At 38.5% G+C, this 19,279-nt stretch overlaps 1 protein-coding gene across 2 annotated transcripts in view; it reads left to right on the forward strand.

The window, feature by feature from the left end:
• The window catches only part of elp2 (elongator acetyltransferase complex subunit 2), a 57,908-nt gene that overhangs the window by 36,307 nt on the left and 2,322 nt on the right, over positions 1-19,279 (forward strand). The window contains exons 17-20 of one of the 2 annotated variants that reach the window (XM_042332050.1): positions 5,035-5,107; positions 6,775-6,967; positions 14,522-14,643; positions 16,126-16,268. In XM_042332050.1, the coding sequence (XP_042187984.1) occupies positions 5,035-5,107; positions 6,775-6,967; positions 14,522-14,643; positions 16,126-16,268 (531 nt within the window). The remainder of the gene's footprint in view (positions 1-5,034; positions 5,108-6,774; positions 6,968-14,521; positions 14,644-16,125; positions 16,269-19,279) is intronic. The other variant, XM_042332051.1, reaches the window with a different exon arrangement.

The following is a 19,279-nucleotide window of genomic DNA, read 5'->3' on the forward strand; positions in this document are numbered from 1 at the left end:
CAAACAAATTTGCTGTGAATTCTTTCACCACTGGTTTTCTCAGTTAAATTGAAGGAACATCTAATACTTTACAATAAACACTAACACATTTAGTTGTGAGACCGAACTATCTTGTTTATGTTTCTGGTTCTTTGGAGTAGTGAAATGGTACATAATATCCTTTGTTTTGTTAATACCTTTGAATATTTTCATTAACCTATGCTGTGAAGAACTGAGCGAATACTTGAGTGAAACCAGGTATAATATAGTCTAGGTTCTGAGCTGGTGAAATCTATTCAATTTGATTCTGTTGTAGACAAATTAGGATAAAAGAATTCAGAGAGTTTACCCTTTATAATTAATCAGGTTTCATTTAAATGTGATACACTACAATACAACATGTGTATAAGTACCTTTCAAGTCGGAAGGACATCCCAAGGAGCTGGACATCAGGGATTTGGACCCGAGCTAGGGGATTGGGGAGGGTGGAGGGCAGGGAGGGTAAGAGGGTTGCTGAAGGCGTAGTCGAAGAGGAAGGTTTTGAGATGAGGCAAGGGAGGGAGGGAGCGAGGTGAAGGGAATGTGGGATGGAGTTCCAAAGGGTGGGGACAGAGAGGCTGAAGGCCCGACCGCCGGGTGGGGGATGTGGATGTGGTAGATGTGCTCCGACCTGCAAATGACATTGTAAACAGAATTTAAGACATTCAGTATATTTAGCACATTGAACATTTAATTTAATTTATAGTCTTCTCTATGTTTGATCCAGTCTCTTTACTTTGGAGTTCATAGCTATTAGATCATTGGAATACAACCAAAGCAACGGCTGCAAAATACAACCCTTAATTGCAGATTAATGCAGATTATATGATGTGATTTTCCAATGTGTTTAAAATTAAGAATCTGGCTAAACTCTGGGTACATCAACAGTATTTCCAAACATTAGCTATAGTACCCATCCTGGTGACTGTATTATGAATACGTGGTGACTTTATTAGGAATAATTATACAGAAAATTTTAGTTTGTATCATTTATTATCAAATATAATCAGGTCCCACAAAATCTAGTCCGGTCCCCCAAAATGGCTTTTTGAAAACAGCCATTATTGAAGCTGCTGCCAGAAATCCAATTTAAAATGGTATTTGATTGAAAGAAGGATATTGATCAAACTTTTTTCAGAGGAAGATTCCTGTCAATGTGATCATGCTGTATGGTTTAGATAGAGTGCATGAACATTACTCTTGTAGTTTAAGGTATCATTTCAGCCCCTAAATTGGATAACTGCCCTTGTAATCAGCTGACAGTAGTGCCTTGTGTTTGCTGTATAAAATTCATACATACTCAGGTTTTTCTGTTTTTATTCCCTTTACAAACTCCCCCAACAGTTAATAAGAAATGGAACCTGCATTTCTTGCATGGGATGATGATCTCAGTGATTTTCTAAACTGGCAATAAGGAACTAGCAAATTTAAACCCAATTTCCTGTTTCCCCCATGCCTTTTTATATTCTGCCTCTTCAAATGTTTATCTAATTACTATTTAAATATTGTCATGGTCTGATCTTCAAAGCACCACTTGTGGTAAAGCATTCCATGTTCCCATAATCCTCAATAAAATGCAGTGCTTAGAGGATGCAGAGATTTCAAAGCTGATTCTGCTTGTGTATGAAAACTGAATCTCTGCATAGCCGCATTTACTTCCTCTCTATTTTTAATGTAGATTTCTGGGCGAGGGAGAATGGAATCCATCATCATTCTCTCTTGTTTTCTCATGTCCTACACCAGAAAGATGCATGGTATGAATGCATATAACAAAGTCCAGTTTTCAGTAAATTACAAGTTCATCTTGCTCTTAATGGAAATGATATGAGAGGAATTGGGATATAAAATGTATGGACTCCTACATGAAAGAAAAATCCTGTGGAAAATTAGTAAAGCCTGGAAGCGCATTTGCGCTGCCATAGAGCTGCCATTTCATTCCAGGCTTACAAGCTTGCTATATTGACAGAATTGGGTCAAGTCAATGAAGCTTAGGCAGAGTATGAGTTTTTTTTTCTACTCTACCTTTAGCACCAGTGTTCAATCCTCATTTTGGTTAGAAGAATGCTTTAGGCTTTTCTTTCTTAAAATAAAAAAATGATGCTAATTAAGTGCAGTCATCTTGAAGGGAAAGCCATGTGAAGAGGCATACCAGTACTTTTCACTTAAAAGTGAGGGGTGAAATGTTCTTACTACAGATTTATTTTTGCCATCAGTGCTACATTATTTTGGGGAAAAAACATCAGACTGAAAAAGCGTTACATTTCCTGTGGGGCTTGTGTACGTCATTAGACAATTTGTAAACGTCAGCCAACTCATTTAAATTGGATCAAAGCAATGCTGCTCAGGGAAATAACGTGCAGCTATTTTGAAATTGCGATAATATATCTGTAATAATCATATGTACTGCTTTATGACCTATTTTTAATAATTGTTTGGAAATAAAAGGATTTAAAATCGAGTGGCTTCGCTTTTCCCCAGATTGGGATTGCAAAAGCATTTGAAAAGTAGATGCTGCCAATTTTCTTATTCAAACCCTTGGAAAAAACACTTCACAACTTAAATTGTATTTTGGATCCGAGATCTGATCGGAGCGAAGGTCTTGTGAGGCAAAGAGTCTTAGCTGCAAGAAAGGAATTTAGATCATAAATGGTCTTGCCATTTCTCAACTCCACACTATCTTCGTAAGAATAATAGAATGAGATTGCAGCACAGGAGGAGTCTATTCTGTGCTGGTTTTATCTTGTTATGAAAATGGTATTGGTGCCATTTTTGAGAAACCATCCTCCTTGGGAGGTAAGTGTCTTTCACTTGGAGTTTACAAGTAGTAAACTTATGGAACAGGTTCCTTTGGGAGACATTGAAAGCAGAAAATGGTGTTTGTTTCTAGACCAAATTAGATACATTTCTGCTGGAAAATAATACCTTGGGATACAGTATATAGTTTGGGAAACAACATGTCAAGCGACTACCAGGATAGTGGAAGGCAAGCTAAATCGACCTTGGTCTTTTTATACCTAGCAAATTCTTATGTGTTGATCCGCTCCAACGTGGTGTGTCTGGGAATGGAATGCCAGAAGCAAATCAACCTTCTGTTGTAATCTTGGTAATCCAGTTCTTGACGCGGTAGGTCCAGAATACTCCTGGGCACTGCTGACTAGCCAACCTGGATCATTGGCAGGATGTGGAGGGACAGACCAGTCACTGCCAGCAGGGATTCTTCCTACCCAGCTCCTGTTAACCCTGGGAGTCAAAACCCTAATGGGTAGGGTGGCCATAGCTGGACAAGTAACAGAGAGCTTGCCAGACAGCTCACAATGACAAGCTCTATGGTTTTAGTTGGTCAAACTAGCAGAACCCTAACACATACTCTGGGATAAAAGATAAAATAACTTAATGCTCTCCAGAATTAGGTAAGCAAGGTGCATGCCTCCAGGGAGTGAGTGCACATTCCTTTCCAGAGATGGGAAAATTTCCACATGTAAGTTGCATACATATGTGGAAGTCCCAAACAGTCATAGTTTGAAAATGACCAATTTATTATTGTTTTGTTTTTTTGGAGGGATTATTATTAGGCGTGTGGAGAAAGGAAACTTGCCCAAGGTTTCGCCCTGTCTGGAATTGAACTCAGGTTTCGCGCTTGCAAAGCGAGTGCTCTAACCACTGAGTCACAGGACTCCGGCAGACCAAAAGATGTCTGGCAGACCAAATGAATATAGAATTTTAAGAAAAAAACCAAGCTGTCTGACTATTTTACAGTTAGAAATTATGATGAATTAATAAATTCTTGTATTTTAATATTGTGCTTATAATATCAAAAGTCAAAATGCTTCACACATAATTTACTGTTGATTGCAGTAACTTTTTCTCATGGTAGCACCTGTTTTTTTTCACAAAGCTCCCACAATTATCAGGTGAATTACCAATTAGTGCCATAGGATCTTTAACATTCACTGAACAGGCAAGTGGAACCTCAGGTTAATATCTTAACCAAAGGGATATTCTCCGACAATGTAGTGCTTTCTCAGAAATACACAGGAGTATCAGACTAGACTGACTGTGAGCTCAAGTTGTGACGTGGGGCCTTACCCCACAACCTCTTCCCATTGTCTGAAACGCAGGAAGAATTGTTATATGGGTGAAGCACTGGAGGACTGGCTAGCGTGCACATTGAACTGCAGCTCTCTATCTTTAAAAGATGAGAGAGAAAAATGTTTCCCAGAACTTTCTGAACAAAACTGCGTTCTATGTGTTTTTAAAGGGACTCAGTGAGCATATATCTAGTCTAATATTATAATCTTTGCCTTTACATAACGCTTTATCACATCATTAAAACGATTCAAAGAGCTTCACAAAAATTACTGTAACGTGTACCCTCTGTGTATTTGTTGGCAACTGGTGGCCATTTGCGTACATCAATATCCACAAACAGCCATGAAGTGAATGGCCAATTCTGTCTAGAAGGCTGTTAGCCAGAACACTGGGAGAAGCTCCATTCTCTTTTCCCATAGTGGCATGGGATCTTAAACATCCATTTGAACAGGCAGACAGGACCTTATTTAAAGTATGGCACTATGACAATGTAATGCTTTTCCATCAATGCATTGGATTGTCAGCCTGGACTATGAGCTCAAAATCCCGACATGGGGCTTGAACCCAAACTTTTTCACTAAGCGGTGAGAATGCTAATGACTGAGCAAAGCTTACACCCTAACCTCGAGCTAAGTAAAGAGCAAAACACACTTCATGTCTAATTGTCTGGTCACCCCCAACTATAACAAAACAATTTGCATTAACCTTGATAAAATGTTGTGTTGGTGAAGAACAGAGTTGGATGCACAGCATGTTTTTCTTAATGATAAGCACAAATCATGTTGCTTACATAAATTGTACTTTTCCCCAACTAAAGTACAAACGTATACATGGTGAGTATCATTGAATATTTCACCTAAGCAACAGTTGGGCTTACAGCATGCATTTTACTGTTTGTGAATCAAATACTTATTTTCTTTTGAATAGGTATGGGCATGGGTATGAAGTATTCTGTGTTGCCTGCAATACCTCAAGGACAGTGTTGGCATCAGCTTGTAAGGTATTGTGCGTTAATATAGGAAGATAATTAATATTGAATCCAATATTCAATATTGGATTAAAATTATTCACTTATTTTACTTGAATAATTACATGTTATATTTGTCAAAAGATGACTTAATACAAAGCAATTTCTTATTATTCTGTTAAGATTGTTTGCATATCCAATTGTGGTGCATTTAATGTTCAGGAGTTATGGTAGATGGGTTGTCAATCCATGCGCCAAACCATAACTGTGTCATAGCAACTTTAGCCTTTTCCTCAATAAAAAGGAAAGCATCTTCTATTGAAATGTCTCATAATACTGAACACTGGTTATCTGATTGAATATTAAAGAATACTGACGCAAATCCTTTAGTTGTATAGTTGAACTTCTGGCTGCAGTTTGCATACTGTTATAGTATGGTTCACATTTCTAAATTAATTTGGTAACTATACATTGAGCATTGTGGGACTCCTTCAATTAGATCAGAAGCTAACAATGTGAAGCCATGGTAACAGAAATGTGATTTATCATGGCCCTGGACCTTCCTCAATCGTTATGTACTAGGCATAGCATGATCTCAGTTATTATATAAAAAGCACTAGTGTTGACAATTAAGTGTTTTCCATATTACCCAAAAGAAAGCTTCAGCTTACGTTAGCTTTCATTTAAGTGCATATCTGACAGGAAAGTATCAGATGAAAGCAAGCTTGTTTTAGCTAATTAAGTTTTTATGTTCTTTTTGAGCACATAACCTGTATAAATATTTTAAAATAAGAGAGTTCTGATTTTGTACTGGATTAAATAAAAATGAATCTGAGGGATACAGCATCAATCTTTCATTGTCTCTCTCCAGACTATTTGTCCTATTTTGAATTGTTCCTCACACACATATTAAGGGAGGTGTGCAGCCTAAGATTATGCATTATTTGGCACGACACAAATTGTAGAAGATGTGTTTAACCAAACTTATTGAGAGCTTGTGGAGAGCCATAGATTTAAAAGTGTTTATTAAGGATACTGGATTGTACCTTAGAAAATTTAAACAATTCCAATTTCTCCCACTTCTCCCCTGAAAGTGGTGACTCATGCAGGAGTGAAGTTCTATTGGCAAAGCAACCCTTCAATACTTTGCAAGGTTTACATCCTTAACCTATGAGTGCAAACAATGACAAGGTGCTTGACTCTGGGTGAGTTGGAGACTGTGGCATCATAGCTGAACCTGGTTCTGTCCCTCCCTCACTCTTGCTCCACACTTGCTTGTAAGTGAGGACAAGGGTAGAATTAGGGCTATACTGTACTTTCTAGTATACTTCACTGGATCAGGACTGAGAATCCTCATTTTGTTTCGCTTTCCAGTTCCTCCTTCCCCCAAAACACTCGAGGCCACTCCATCATGACATTAGTTGAGATCACTTAAAACAAACCAATAATTCCCTTTTTGTTTTAAATAGAGATGTTATGGAAGGAATCCAGACAGACCAAAACGTATATTTCATTGGTGTCTGCACTATTTAAACTTGCTCTATTTCAGCTTCCAGTTTTTCTTTCAAAGAAACTATAGAAATAGTTGAACAAATCCAATTGTTCTCAAGGAAAGTGCACATTTATGTTTTTTTTCATGTGGATGGTTGGAACTGAAATAAAAAGATTGTTTTGCTGACCTGTCCTGTGTGGTTTTATAGGCCTCTAAAATGGAGTATGCAGCAATTATTTTGTGGAGTACTTGCAGTTGGAAACAACTGCTCAGTCTGCCACTGCACAGCCTGACCGTGACCCAGTTGGCATTTTCACCTGACGACCAATTCCTATTAGCGGTTTCGCGAGACCGGACATGGTCTCTGTGGAAACAGCAAGAACCTGCCCAATTTGATTCGGGTAAGTAGCTGATGTGATGAGCAGCAATTTTAAAGTAGTTTTTAAAAACATGTTCTGTGTTATGAAGTGTTATATTCTGAGAAAACTTGTAGTTGTTGACAGCCTTTAAAATTATTTCTATATTTGGCTGTGCTGGTGCAGGTTTTCTCCCCAATATTGTACGATATAAAAGGAATTTTTTTCCCAGCCAGGAATACTTTGTCCACTCTTTGCCTCTTATTGAACATGAGTGCTTCAAGGAAAACTTGCTTACATATAGTTTGTTCTAGGAGCGCTTTATTATTGTTCAGATTTTGTTTTGATGCATTCACACTTTCAAAGTTTTCATCCAGTCATCTTAATGCAGATTATATCATTCTCCTCTTTTATCGGAGCAACTCACATATATCTGAGTCTATGAAGAGCACTCTTATCTGTATCAATTGTGTTTGCCATATCAGCTGTTCCCCGTAAGACCTGTCACGGGAAAGAGTGCTATATTTTTCATTTGTTTGCTGTGATGAGAGAGTGCATCCATTTGTAGGAATTTTGCAGCATTAAAGACTGATGACTTTTGATCTCTTGACCGAAAACTCAAGCCCAGATTTTTGAACAAAAAGTTGTGAGAATATGTAACATAATGCATAGATACAGAGTTGGTTGATGCATTGAAGCAAGATGGATATAATGTATTTGGTAAGTTAGGATATTAGATTATAAGGAGAAAGGACAGGGAAGTATAAAGAGTTACAATAGACTTGATGGTAGGGCAGGATTGAAGGAGCGACAGGTTTACTCATGTTACTGTATTTTTATCCCCAAGGTAAAAAGTATTCTGTTAAACCCACTATGACATCCGGTTCCTAATGTGAGTCATTCTCATAAGTAGGGATGAACATTATCGCATTAATATTGAGGTATTCAGGGAGAAAAGGATTTTGCTAACAACATTACTTTCCCAATCGGGTTCAATAGATCCCCAAGGGCAGATATACTCACGGGCTTTCAGTTCCCACACACAAAATTACAAATATAAGAACTCTCAATTTATAAAAATATGCTGATGTGCTTCATGTTTGCATTATCCACCCCACCATCGGTAAGCGGGCTTTTAGCCATTCTGCTCCTGCTTTCCAGATCTTTATCTCAAAGTCCCTCCGACTTGCTTGCCCGGATGCCCAACCAGATGTGTCAAGTGTTTTGAGACGTCCTCCCAATATAAAGGCAATGTGTTTTGCAATTATCAGTAGGTTAGGAGGGAAAATAAAGCTACTCTTTGCTTGCTTTTCTTTTCTTTGAAGGTCACTGTAGTCTAGGTTAAAAAATGTGATTATTGCAAAATGACATGTCTAATGCAGTTGATGAATGGATACTGTTGACACTTGAAGTGTTGAAGTTTGTTCCTTGGCAGGTTTTGCAGTCTTTTGGAAATGTCCATTGTGCAAACGAAACATGTTTGCAAGCCTCATAAATTAAAACAACTTCATTAAAATCTGACCAGCAGAGTTTGAGCTGTATCAGCACCCATCTACATATAGCATTCTAATCTACATATAGCATTGTAAGCATCTTTCAACAAACATAACAGTTGGCCTGACCAAATCTATTCTAATCAGACATTTCACCAGCTGCTGTGAAATTCTATTTCACTCCAGGATTTCTCTGTGTTCCTGTTCAAGTTTCGTTCATAGTTGTGACAAGATGTTATTAACATTCCTGGAGTCTTAAGATCAGTAAGAGAATTGAAGGGCAATTCTGAAGTAGCAGACATCTAATTTAGAGTATCCAAACCAAACTTTAGAGTTCCATCTACATATGGAAATTGTGGTGAATTAGAATGGAATGCTCACTCTCCCCCTGGAGAGACACATCTTGCTAAGCTAATTCCAGGGGTATTAGATGCTAAAATAAACCATTGGCCAAATTGTGTGTTGTGTTAAGGAGAGAGAAAACAAAGCCATGAACACCTGACGGTTGTGTTGTCTGCACACCACCTTATTATAAACAACAGCAGCAGCAAATTACATTTGTATAGCGCCTCTCACGTCCAGGGGATATGTGAGCACCAAAACTTCTTGGCATCAGTGTTTTGAGACCATCTTTCATGTTGAAGGCACAATATCGATGCAAGTTGTTGTTGGTGTTCCCATTCTAATGAAACTGATGCATGCAAGTGATCAGGGTGAGTAGCAAACCTACATGTAAATCTTTAAGAAATCTTAGTCTTCCTTGTCACAGTCAGGAATTTAAATTTTCTACATGTCCATCCCTACCTCTCTCTCCCCTCTCTTGCTTAGTGTCCCATCTTTGTGAATGGCACTATATAAATTTAAATTGTTAATGTGGTGCATAATAGCTTTTAGTGTAATTATTCTGGGCCTGGTTTCTCGTCTTCATTGAGTTATGGTTTCAGGAAGTGAGACTTAAGGAGCTGGATGGGCTGTTTGGAATGTGAGATGACTATCTTCCTTGAGGGGGTAGGCAAGAAGAGTCTCCTTGGAGCTGAACTGGTGACCTGCTTGGTAACAAAATATCAGAATTGAGTTAATCTTTTGCAGTGGTCTTAGTCACCCAGTTCTTAAATCAGGTGGGTCAGCAATACTCTAGGGCACGGCTGATGGGAGACCAACTAGCTTGGCTTATCGGTACCACTTGGGAGGGATAGACCATTCACTGAGGCCAGGGATTCTTCTGTTAACTCTGCAAGCCAAAACCCAATTGGTAGGTTGGTCCTTGTGACAAGCAAAGGCAAGCAATCATGCCAGATGGTGTTTTCAATGAAAAGTTGTGTGGTTTTAGCTGGTTACACTTCAGGAGTACCCTAACACACACTCTGGGTTCCTGAAGGTTTGGCTCTTGTGAATCTATGCTTAATACTCTTGAGAATTGAGAAAGAAGAATGCATTCCATTCAAGCACAGGAATTTCCATGTTTTGCTGGCAGGCATGTATCTGCCTGGATTGGAAGCTCTGAAGCATGTTGATAGGTTTCTGCATGTGTCAGATGTCCAGGTGACCCCAAAAAACAGTGTGACACATTAATGTATGTGTACTGCTCTCAAATTGTCACCTTTGTGAAGAGTGTGGCGCATTAGCTTTAGACTGAATTTTTATTTGATATTTTTGGTGCATTGTGCTTTCTGTGCAGGTCATTGCTGACTCTCTCAGTGAGAGACCAGATGTCTGATAAACTTGTTCTGTGTCAGGTTCTCTGCTACAGCTGTTTGCATTTTAGATCCAGATTTACTATGTCACCGAGTATTTATTAGATGCCTCTTTCTGAATGCTTTATCAGTATTGTATGTTTTCTGCATTGTTTATCATGTCCTCCAGATAAGAGCTGTCCTCTTTATTCCCAGCTGACTTTCCAATCAGTTTTTCCTTTTAATAGTTTGTTAGTTGGGTAGAATGGTAATGTAAGTGCGTTGATTCCTGACTGTCTTATTTTGCTGTCTTTTTCTTTAAATTGCATTCTCAATACTTGGTTTCATTTATTTGCATGTATCTTGCATGTATATACTGTTATTTGCAAGTATATATTGTTTATGGAAGGGATAGCGTGTTTTTGTTATCATTCAGTGTTTTTCTATATTCTTTGCATTTAACTAACCACATACATCATGATAGGTCCCTAGGCTATTCCTGGGTACAATAAATGCCCCTTATAATATATATATAAAATTATGTAAAAGACAGCTTGATCCTCTAAAGTCTGGTAGGAAGTACTGTAGAGGGCCTCAGATCTCACAAAGAATTAATATGACAGTTCATCAGCAAGTTGGCAGCCGCTAACTCACCACCAAAATGCTGCCAGCCGACAGCAGAATGAAGATTTCTGCTTTGCTATATCCAAGGGTCCCTCTTTCATCTGAAGGTGAGAATCCTGAGCTCTGCGATTAGGATGGGTGAGTTTTTTTGGGGAGCAAACATCGATGTACAAAATGACTCCTACAATGTCATACTTTGGTTCCTATTATGCCGAAAAATTATTGTATGCATTCGTAGGTGAATGCTAGGGCTAGTTTGCTTACAGGAAAGTCCCATAAACAACCGTGAAGTGAATAACTTGTTTTTTTTTAACTGGGGGACTGTTGGTCAAGATACCAGGTGAAATTCCCTTCACTTTTTAAACATTTCTACGGGGAACTTTAATGTTCAACTGATCAGGTGATGTAATGCTCATCCAACCACATAGTGCTCCCTCATTGGTGTGTCGGGAGTATCAGCCCCTATAATGACCAGCGCCCATTGAACCTTACCTGACATTTAGTTAGGAGGAGGAGAGAATATTGGAGAAAACATTTTAAAAAGGAATATCTTCATTCCAATTTTTATTTCATTGGGAGTTAATGGTTTGAGAAACCAAATCCTCTTGGTGTCATTATATAACCATTAAATAAAGTCTTGCATCATTATCTCTTAAAAATCGAATACAAAGGTATAACTGCTTGTAATAGCAGTTTTTGGTGCTTTGACTTGTGCAACAAAGATGCTTGCAAAGAACAGTCAGGAATCTAATGAACCTAAGAGCCCATATTTTAATTTCACCTCAGGGGAATGTCTTAGCACTTCACTGGATTTACTACGAGGCGTGGTGATGATATTTTGTAGATGAACACAGCATTCAATTTGTACACAGCTATGTCTCACAAACAGCCAGTGAATGGTCAGTTTTAACTGGGAAATTGTTGGCCTGGACACATGGCCTGACACATCCCTTCTTTTTTCGAATCGGGTTGTGTCATCTTTAATATCCACCTGGACAGGCACAAAGGTCCAAAGTTTAACATATCACCCGTTGGAAAACACCTCCTATAATGCAGCACACCCTCAACACTGTATTGGACTGTAGGCCTGGACTGTGAATTAAGAGTCCTGACATTGATCTTGAATCTATATCTTTCTTACTCAGAGTCAAGAGTGCTATCAACTGAACCAGGCTGATATTCTGTTCAGTATGCTACGCCAATTCAGAAACCTACATGAGAACACAGGAAAGAATACAATCACCATAATTCCTGAGGAAAATCTTTGCTTTGAAACTCACTGATTTCCAAAGTCACTTGAATTAAAAACTCCCAAGTGGGAATGAAATAATTCCATTGTTCATTCATCCCCATCTCTATTATTCAAACTTGGTCTCCTTATTATAATAATAATAATGCTTGCATTTGATATAGCGCTTTTCACGTCTTCTAGAAGTCCAAAAGTGCTTCACAAAATATACTGTAAAGTGAATTGACTTATATTTGTGGGCGAACGCGGCAGCCAATTGTGCACAGCAGTGTCCCACAAACAGTCGTAGATTGCAAATGACCAATTTATTATTGTTTTTGGTTTTGGAGGGATTATTATTAGGTGTGTGGAGTAAGGAAACTTGCCCAAGGTTTCGCCCTGCCTGGAATTGAACTCGGGTCTCTCGCTTGCAAAGCGTGTGCTCTAACCACTGAGCTACAGGACTCCTTCCCTTTTCAGACTACACCCTAAACTCTTGCACCACAAATATATTGAATCTAATAAAGCATTTGTTTAGTAAAACATAATAATCCTTACATTTGCAAGAGCTCCTTTCACGTCGGGAGGACATCAGCACATGATACAACTAAATCCTATTTGATATAATTATTATTTGATGTTCAAATCAGATACTTAGCTGTTTTTAATAAGGATTTGTTCATCCTTTGTACAATTTGTCTTAAGAAATCAAATAATTGTACTTTTATGTATAGCTTTAAACTATCAGATCAGGCTATTTAGTTTCACTTTTATTTATATAATTATGTTCTACATCTTATACCAATGCTACAGAGTTTTTGTTTAGCTGTAGTAATTTTTTAATAACGTGCATATGCCTGAGATGCTGAATGTCCATTGTTTACATCTCTGCAACTAGTTGTGGTGCACGTGATTTTAAACCAGTGTGGTTCAACAGGCAGCCCGCGGGAGAGAGGGGGAGTGAGAGAGAGAGAGATAGAGGGAATGTGCGTTTTAGAGGGGAGAGAGAATGTGAGAGAGGAAGTGAGAGAGAGTAATTGAGAGAGGGTGATGTTATGTTTCTGGAAGGGAAAACACAAAACTATTGCTTGTGTGATCTGTGGACCTTTCTCAAATAAGGCATCTGGCTCTTGGCAGCCAAAAGGTTGGACAACTCTGCTTTAAACCTAAGCTCCTCATTCAGTATGCTGTTTTGATACCAAGTTAAATTAAAGCGCTGGATATTCATGCTTCAAAATTGCAACTGGGTTTACCACCCTTCAAGGGACTCAGATAATTACGTTGGGCTTACTGAGCATATTGATTGTTCCTGACGCATTCTTTCCACAGTAAAATGCATTGTTTTTGTTGCTAATACAGCTATACACAAATTCATTTAGATTAGAATTCACCTAGAGCAATAATAGCTAGTGAAATTGAACTCTCAGCGAATAAAGCAATTATTTTCTTTGCTAATATTCAGAGTGAGTGATGTTTGTTAGAATGTATGGATTTTGCAGATTGCTGCAGATGCATTGCATGCCATTGTTTCAGACCTTTCAGGCTTTTAGAAATAGAAAATGTCTTTCAATGACAAATACTGAATAGATGGCTTGTGTCAAACAAATTGATATTTAGATAAGATCAACAACAACGACGACAAATTATATTTGGGGACAAAATGGATGGTAGTAGCAGGGTGTCTCAGAGGGTGGGGCTTAGTGCCTGATAGCTCAGCTGCCGTTGTTGGAGGACGCATAGCAGGCCCAAATGTGCAGAGCAAAGAGGAAGAGCATAAGAAGGCTTACAGAGGTAGGAAAATGCTGCGAGGCTTGAAGGAATTTGTAGGTAAGGGTGAGGATCTTGAAGTTGATCTGTTGGGAAACTGGGAGCTGGTGGAGTGTGGTGAGGATGGGCATATGACAGTTTGTAAGGGTAATGTTGCGGTTGACAGTTTTGGATGAGCTGAAGGTGAAAGATGAGTTGCGAAGTCCAGCAAGGAGAGCAATTGATAAGTCAAGTTTGGAGGTGAATGAGGGTTTCAGCAGCATTGAGATAGGGATGGAGGTAGATAATGTGGCGAAGATGCAGAAAAGCATTTAAAATTACTTTATTTATATCTTGTTTTAAATCTTTTAAATTTAAAAGCTTTGAGATGGCTGGAAGACGGGAAAAGCGCTATATCAAATGCAAAAATTATTATAAATCTAAACAGTTGGGAAAAACTTTGCAGTTAGAAACCTATGATCTCACAAACACATGGCAGCCATGACTTGATAGTATTGTGCAAGAATATCAGAACAGTGCACTTCAATCCCTGTATTGCACTTACAGTTGTGTTGTTTTATTTTTGTTAAATAACAAACCAATTGGTTTAAAACGTTTGCTGGTGGTGTACTGCAGGTAAATTTCCTTGATGGAGATGGCCCAAAAGATGTCTTTATGGTGCTATAACTAACTTGGTGACATTAGGTTAAGATTGCCTTGTATATATGTGACACATTCTCATCAAATTAAAGCTACGTTAATGATGTTGAAAGTTATTTTGTTTGTATGAAATACATATCTTCATCCAGCTTATACAATGTACATTTAATTCCAGAGCCTTTTTTCTCTCTGTTTGCACACACGGATAAAAACACTGCTGTGCACACCCGAATCATTTGGACATGCGACTGGAGCTTTGATAGCAAATATTTTGTAACCGGTAGTCGTGACAAGAAGGTGAGTGGTCTGGAGCTTGGCACAAGGAGTGATCTGATGAAAACATGACTGGGAAATCTTTGTTAATGCTTTTAGTAGAATAATTGGGGAAATAATCTTAATGTCTGCAGCAAGTTGGCAGTTTTTAAAACTTCTCTTTCGCTCGGTATTTGTAGTTTCATACTTTTTTTAAAAAACACTTCTCACCAATTTTTACATCCAATTGTGCATACAGTCAGGAAGCAAATACAGACGAGTCCCTTCAGTGTTCTAGTGGGTAAAGGTACTGTCTTGTACAGCATTATGTATCTAGGTTACAGTTAATTATTCTGCAATGGATGATCTAAACCACAACCATTTGGAGCAATGCAATTTACCTTCCTGGGTTATGGAAGATAAATTAACCAGAATTCATGTTTCTGAAATTCCTCCTGGCCTGTACTTGTGTTTGGAGTTAGATAAGGGAACTATTGGGCTCAACTATGATGTCCATGTTTTAAATAACACCTATTGTCAAGACTCACACCTGAATATTGGCCACTTGTGGGAGATATCCAAAAATGTGGCACCTGACTAGCCAAAAACTCCAATAGGAGGAAAAAATAATCAAAATGCTTCAAGAGAAGAGAAGGGTTTAAAAAAAAGCAAAGAAAGAAATCAAGGTCAATGTTTAATTCTATTGTAAGTATGTAAATGCGCTTGTCCTCACAATGTGAAAGGTTTTATATCAAATGAACAATTCTGATACTATTTGTATTGGTGCTTTGGTTCATGCATGATGGGCCAAATGGCCTTCAACGATCCTGAAAATTTCTGTAGGCCTCACCTCGTTGTGAAAGTATAGCCATCAGGGGCAGTTCTGTTCTCCAGTTATATGGGAAAAGGTCATCTTTTAATTAAACTCTCTATGCTCTCTATAGAAGCAAACATATTTCCTCTTTACTTGAAGTACGTTGGAATATCAACAATTTGGATAAATGGTCATTCATTGTTGGACTTCAGAAAATAAAGTGAGAATATACAACAACAACAACAACAAGATTCCATTTATAAAGCGCCTTTCACGTCAGGAGGACGTCCCAAGGCGCTGCACAGTTGGGTCATGACCCGAGCAGGGGGGAAATGGTCAGGGTGAGGGGAGGGATGGGAGGGAGCGAGAAGGGGGAAGAGAGTCGAGGGGAGCTGAAGGCTCGGTCAAAGAGAAATAATTTATTATTATTATTATTATATAATTGTTACTGAGAGACCAGAGCTGAACACTGAAGCAGAAATGTTTAACTGCACAGTGTTAAATGCTATTGACAGCACAGGCATTGCAATCCTGCTTCAGTATCAGAGAAGTCATATTTATTTTACGTGTAATTTCTTTTCACAGCCTTTGCTTGTTGCAGTTATTTTCTATATCCTCTCAATTCCTGAATCCAACAATCCTAAATTCCATCCTTTCAACAATGTTGTGTAGTGAATGGTTTGGTGCTTTCATTGTCTTTAATTGTCTGGTAGATAATTGTATGGGGTGAAATGGGTTCAGCTGGGAAACCTGAAGGCAGTAGCTTGAGGTCTGTCAGGCCATGCTCGTCAGTTCTGGATGTAGGAGATGCAGCCACAGCTGTCAGCTTCGGTCCTGTTGCAAGTCCAGATGAAAGGTAAGTTCATATGCTATTGTGCTTCTCTTCAGTATCCTGACTGGAGTTCAGTTTATGTCAACAAACTGCAACATAAAATACAGCTATTATAGATATACTGCCTAGAAAAAGTAGAACAGATAGGTAAAACTTACATGTCTGGAGATTGTTTACATTACTGAAGAGTTAGACTCAGACTAGCTACAAAAGACTGGTTTTGTCTCCAAGTGAAGTAAAACTCCAGTTGCTTTTTTGGCAGCACCTGTTTTATTGAAAAGCTTGTGAGAGATGCTAATAGTCAAAGTCTGATTTGCCAATTCTGGACCAAGGTCAGAACAAGACTCTTTTCTTGCAACATTTCTAATACTTAGAAAGCAGAGACCAATTTTTCCAAAATTGTGCACAATCTTAAATTGCAAGACAGTGGTCTTAAGGCTAACATCATGTGATCCCTTTGCTAAGAGTGAATGGACATTCTGTCTGGGTCAGAAGAGTGGTTTCCTCTTTTACTATCACATTGGCCCACAAAATATACAGTCACACCACTTTACAGTATATCCTGTCAAGCGTTTGAGACATCTCAACGCTATGTCATACACAAGAATTATTATTATTACTTACTATCCAGTAAGTAAAGTCTTCTACTTGTAAAGTAAATTGTAGCGCATTGAACTTCAAGGAAATAACCCGTCTAGTTCTTGGAAGAAGATGGATGCCTAGTTTTTATCTAGAGGATGAAAATGAATTAGGTCTAAATGAATAAAACATGAACTGCAGCAAAGTGGGCTTCATAAATAAAAAAATACATTTTGAATAGTTGGAAATTGAGGTGGAAGCAAAGCTGTTATTCACAAAGCAACTCCTGCTTTTAACCATTTATGGTTCTGAATGTATGCTGAAGGTTTCAGAATGATTACTTTATGTCATAGAACCATCAGTATGATACAGTGTTGGCTTGCTTTTCCAAGGTACAATCTTGCATAATCCCAATACCTTGCTGTTTCCTTGTGCTCTCTTTCTCTGCATGCATTTATCCAATTTGTTTTTAAATACCCCAACCTACTGCCAATTAACAGCCAGATTTGGCAAATCACACCAAACAGTGACAACAACAAGATTCAAAAAGATTTCATTTATAGAGCGCCTTTCACGTCGGGAGGACGTCCCAAGGCGCTGGACAGTTGGGTCGGGACCCGAGCAGGGGGGACATGGTCAGGGTGAGGGGAGGGAAGGGAGGGAGCGAGGAGGGGGTAGAGAGTTGAGAGGGGAGCTGAAGGCACGGTCGAAGAGAAAGGTCTTGAGACCGGCCTTGAAGGAGGAAAGGGAGGAAGCAAGGTGAAGGCACTGGGGGATGGAGTTCCAGAGCCTAGGGGCTGAGAGGCCCCTCAAGGGGAGAAATTATTCTAAACATCTTCTTTTACTCCTCTAGTCACAATCTTGAAATTTGTGTCCTCGAATCCCTGACCAACAGAGAGTTGTTCGTGGTTAATAATAATGGTCCTTGCATTTAATATAGCTCCTTATTGCATCTTCCAGGTGTCTCAAAGATCTTATAAAATGATGGAACAGGCTCGAGGGGCTGAATAACCTACTCCTGTTTCTATGTCTATGTATCTATGCAAAGCACTTCACAGTATATACTGTAAAGTGAATTCATTATATTTTGTGGGTGAAACGCATCAGCCATTTGTGCACATGAGTGTCCCACAAACAGTCATGGAATGAGTGACCAAATTTTTTCATGTTATTATTTTTTAAGGGATTATTACCCCTGAAAAAGCGATCCGCCAATCGGCTAACAATTGGGTTCCTACTTACTGCTATGTAAACAGAGGCCTGTGGAGTACGGAAACTTGCTCATCATTTTGTTCTGCCCAGGAAGCGAACCAGGTCCTCTTGCTTGCGAGGCGAGTGCTCCAACCACTAAGCTATAGTTCTCCACTAATACACTGAAACTCTTTCATTATCTTACACCTCTACGTGCATCGTCTTTTTAAAGAAAGGAAGTTATAGCTTTTTCTACCATAGATAAAAAGGTTTGGTTATAAAACCACATATTAATAGCAGTAATTATAAAATTAATTATTGAATTGTAGTCCTTATAGAACTGTGACCAAATTAGCTGCTTCTGCTCATTATCGTGCCCTGGAAGTTAATTACCAGCTCTCGACAAATAGCTGTTAGATAGACATTTCAACAGTTGCAATCAAGTTTTATGTGAGGATTTTTTTGTATGTGACACTGGTTAATGAATGTTTTCTCTGCTATTTCTTTTTGCTCCATTTGTTTGCATCATACATAACAGAGTACATCTGGCCATTCTTCAACTAGTGTCTGTCTGAGATTGGATGGTAGCTTCAGGCTGGCTGTCCTTCAGTATATACCCACCTCCCGAGCTGATAACTCACAATGGGATAGCTGAGCTCAGTAACTCAACACCGCAAACTCTTCCCACCTTCAATATTTACCTTTTCAGTTGGCTACAGCATTAGTCAGTCTAGCAATCTGACCTATATATATAGTGGCTATATATAAACAAAGTTCTAAAATGTAGGTGAGAAGTGAAAAATATTAAAGGTAGAAAAAGTTTAGAAAAGTTAGAAAATAGTAACAATAACAAATCGCATTTATATAGCGCCTTTGGCATCGGCAGGATGTCGTCCCAAGGCGCTGGACAATCGAGGGTTTGCAACCCCAAGACAGACAAATTTTTGTTGTTGAATAAATAGTGAATAGGAAAATAGGCAATGTTTCATTTTTGTTTACATTTGTGAATTAACTTTAGTGGTTTTGACTGAGATTAGCATAATAAAAAAATTCCAATACATCAGAAAATTCAACAAATGGCTCTCAGAAATTTGTGTAAACCTGCAACCATGTACTGAGTACTTATATTACTGTAATATTAGTGGGGAGGGAAGATGACCAAAGAACACATTGAATACTTATGGAAATGATGAGCATTCATTGGCTATAGATCTGCCTGAACTCTAAAGTTATTCTCAGATTATGTACATGTGGCTATAGCAGAT

Source organism: Callorhinchus milii, unplaced genomic scaffold (assembly GCF_018977255.1).
Source record: "Callorhinchus milii isolate IMCB2004 unplaced genomic scaffold, IMCB_Cmil_1.0 Scaffold2, whole genome shotgun sequence".
Classification (NCBI taxonomy): domain Eukaryota; kingdom Metazoa; phylum Chordata; class Chondrichthyes; order Chimaeriformes; family Callorhinchidae; genus Callorhinchus; species Callorhinchus milii.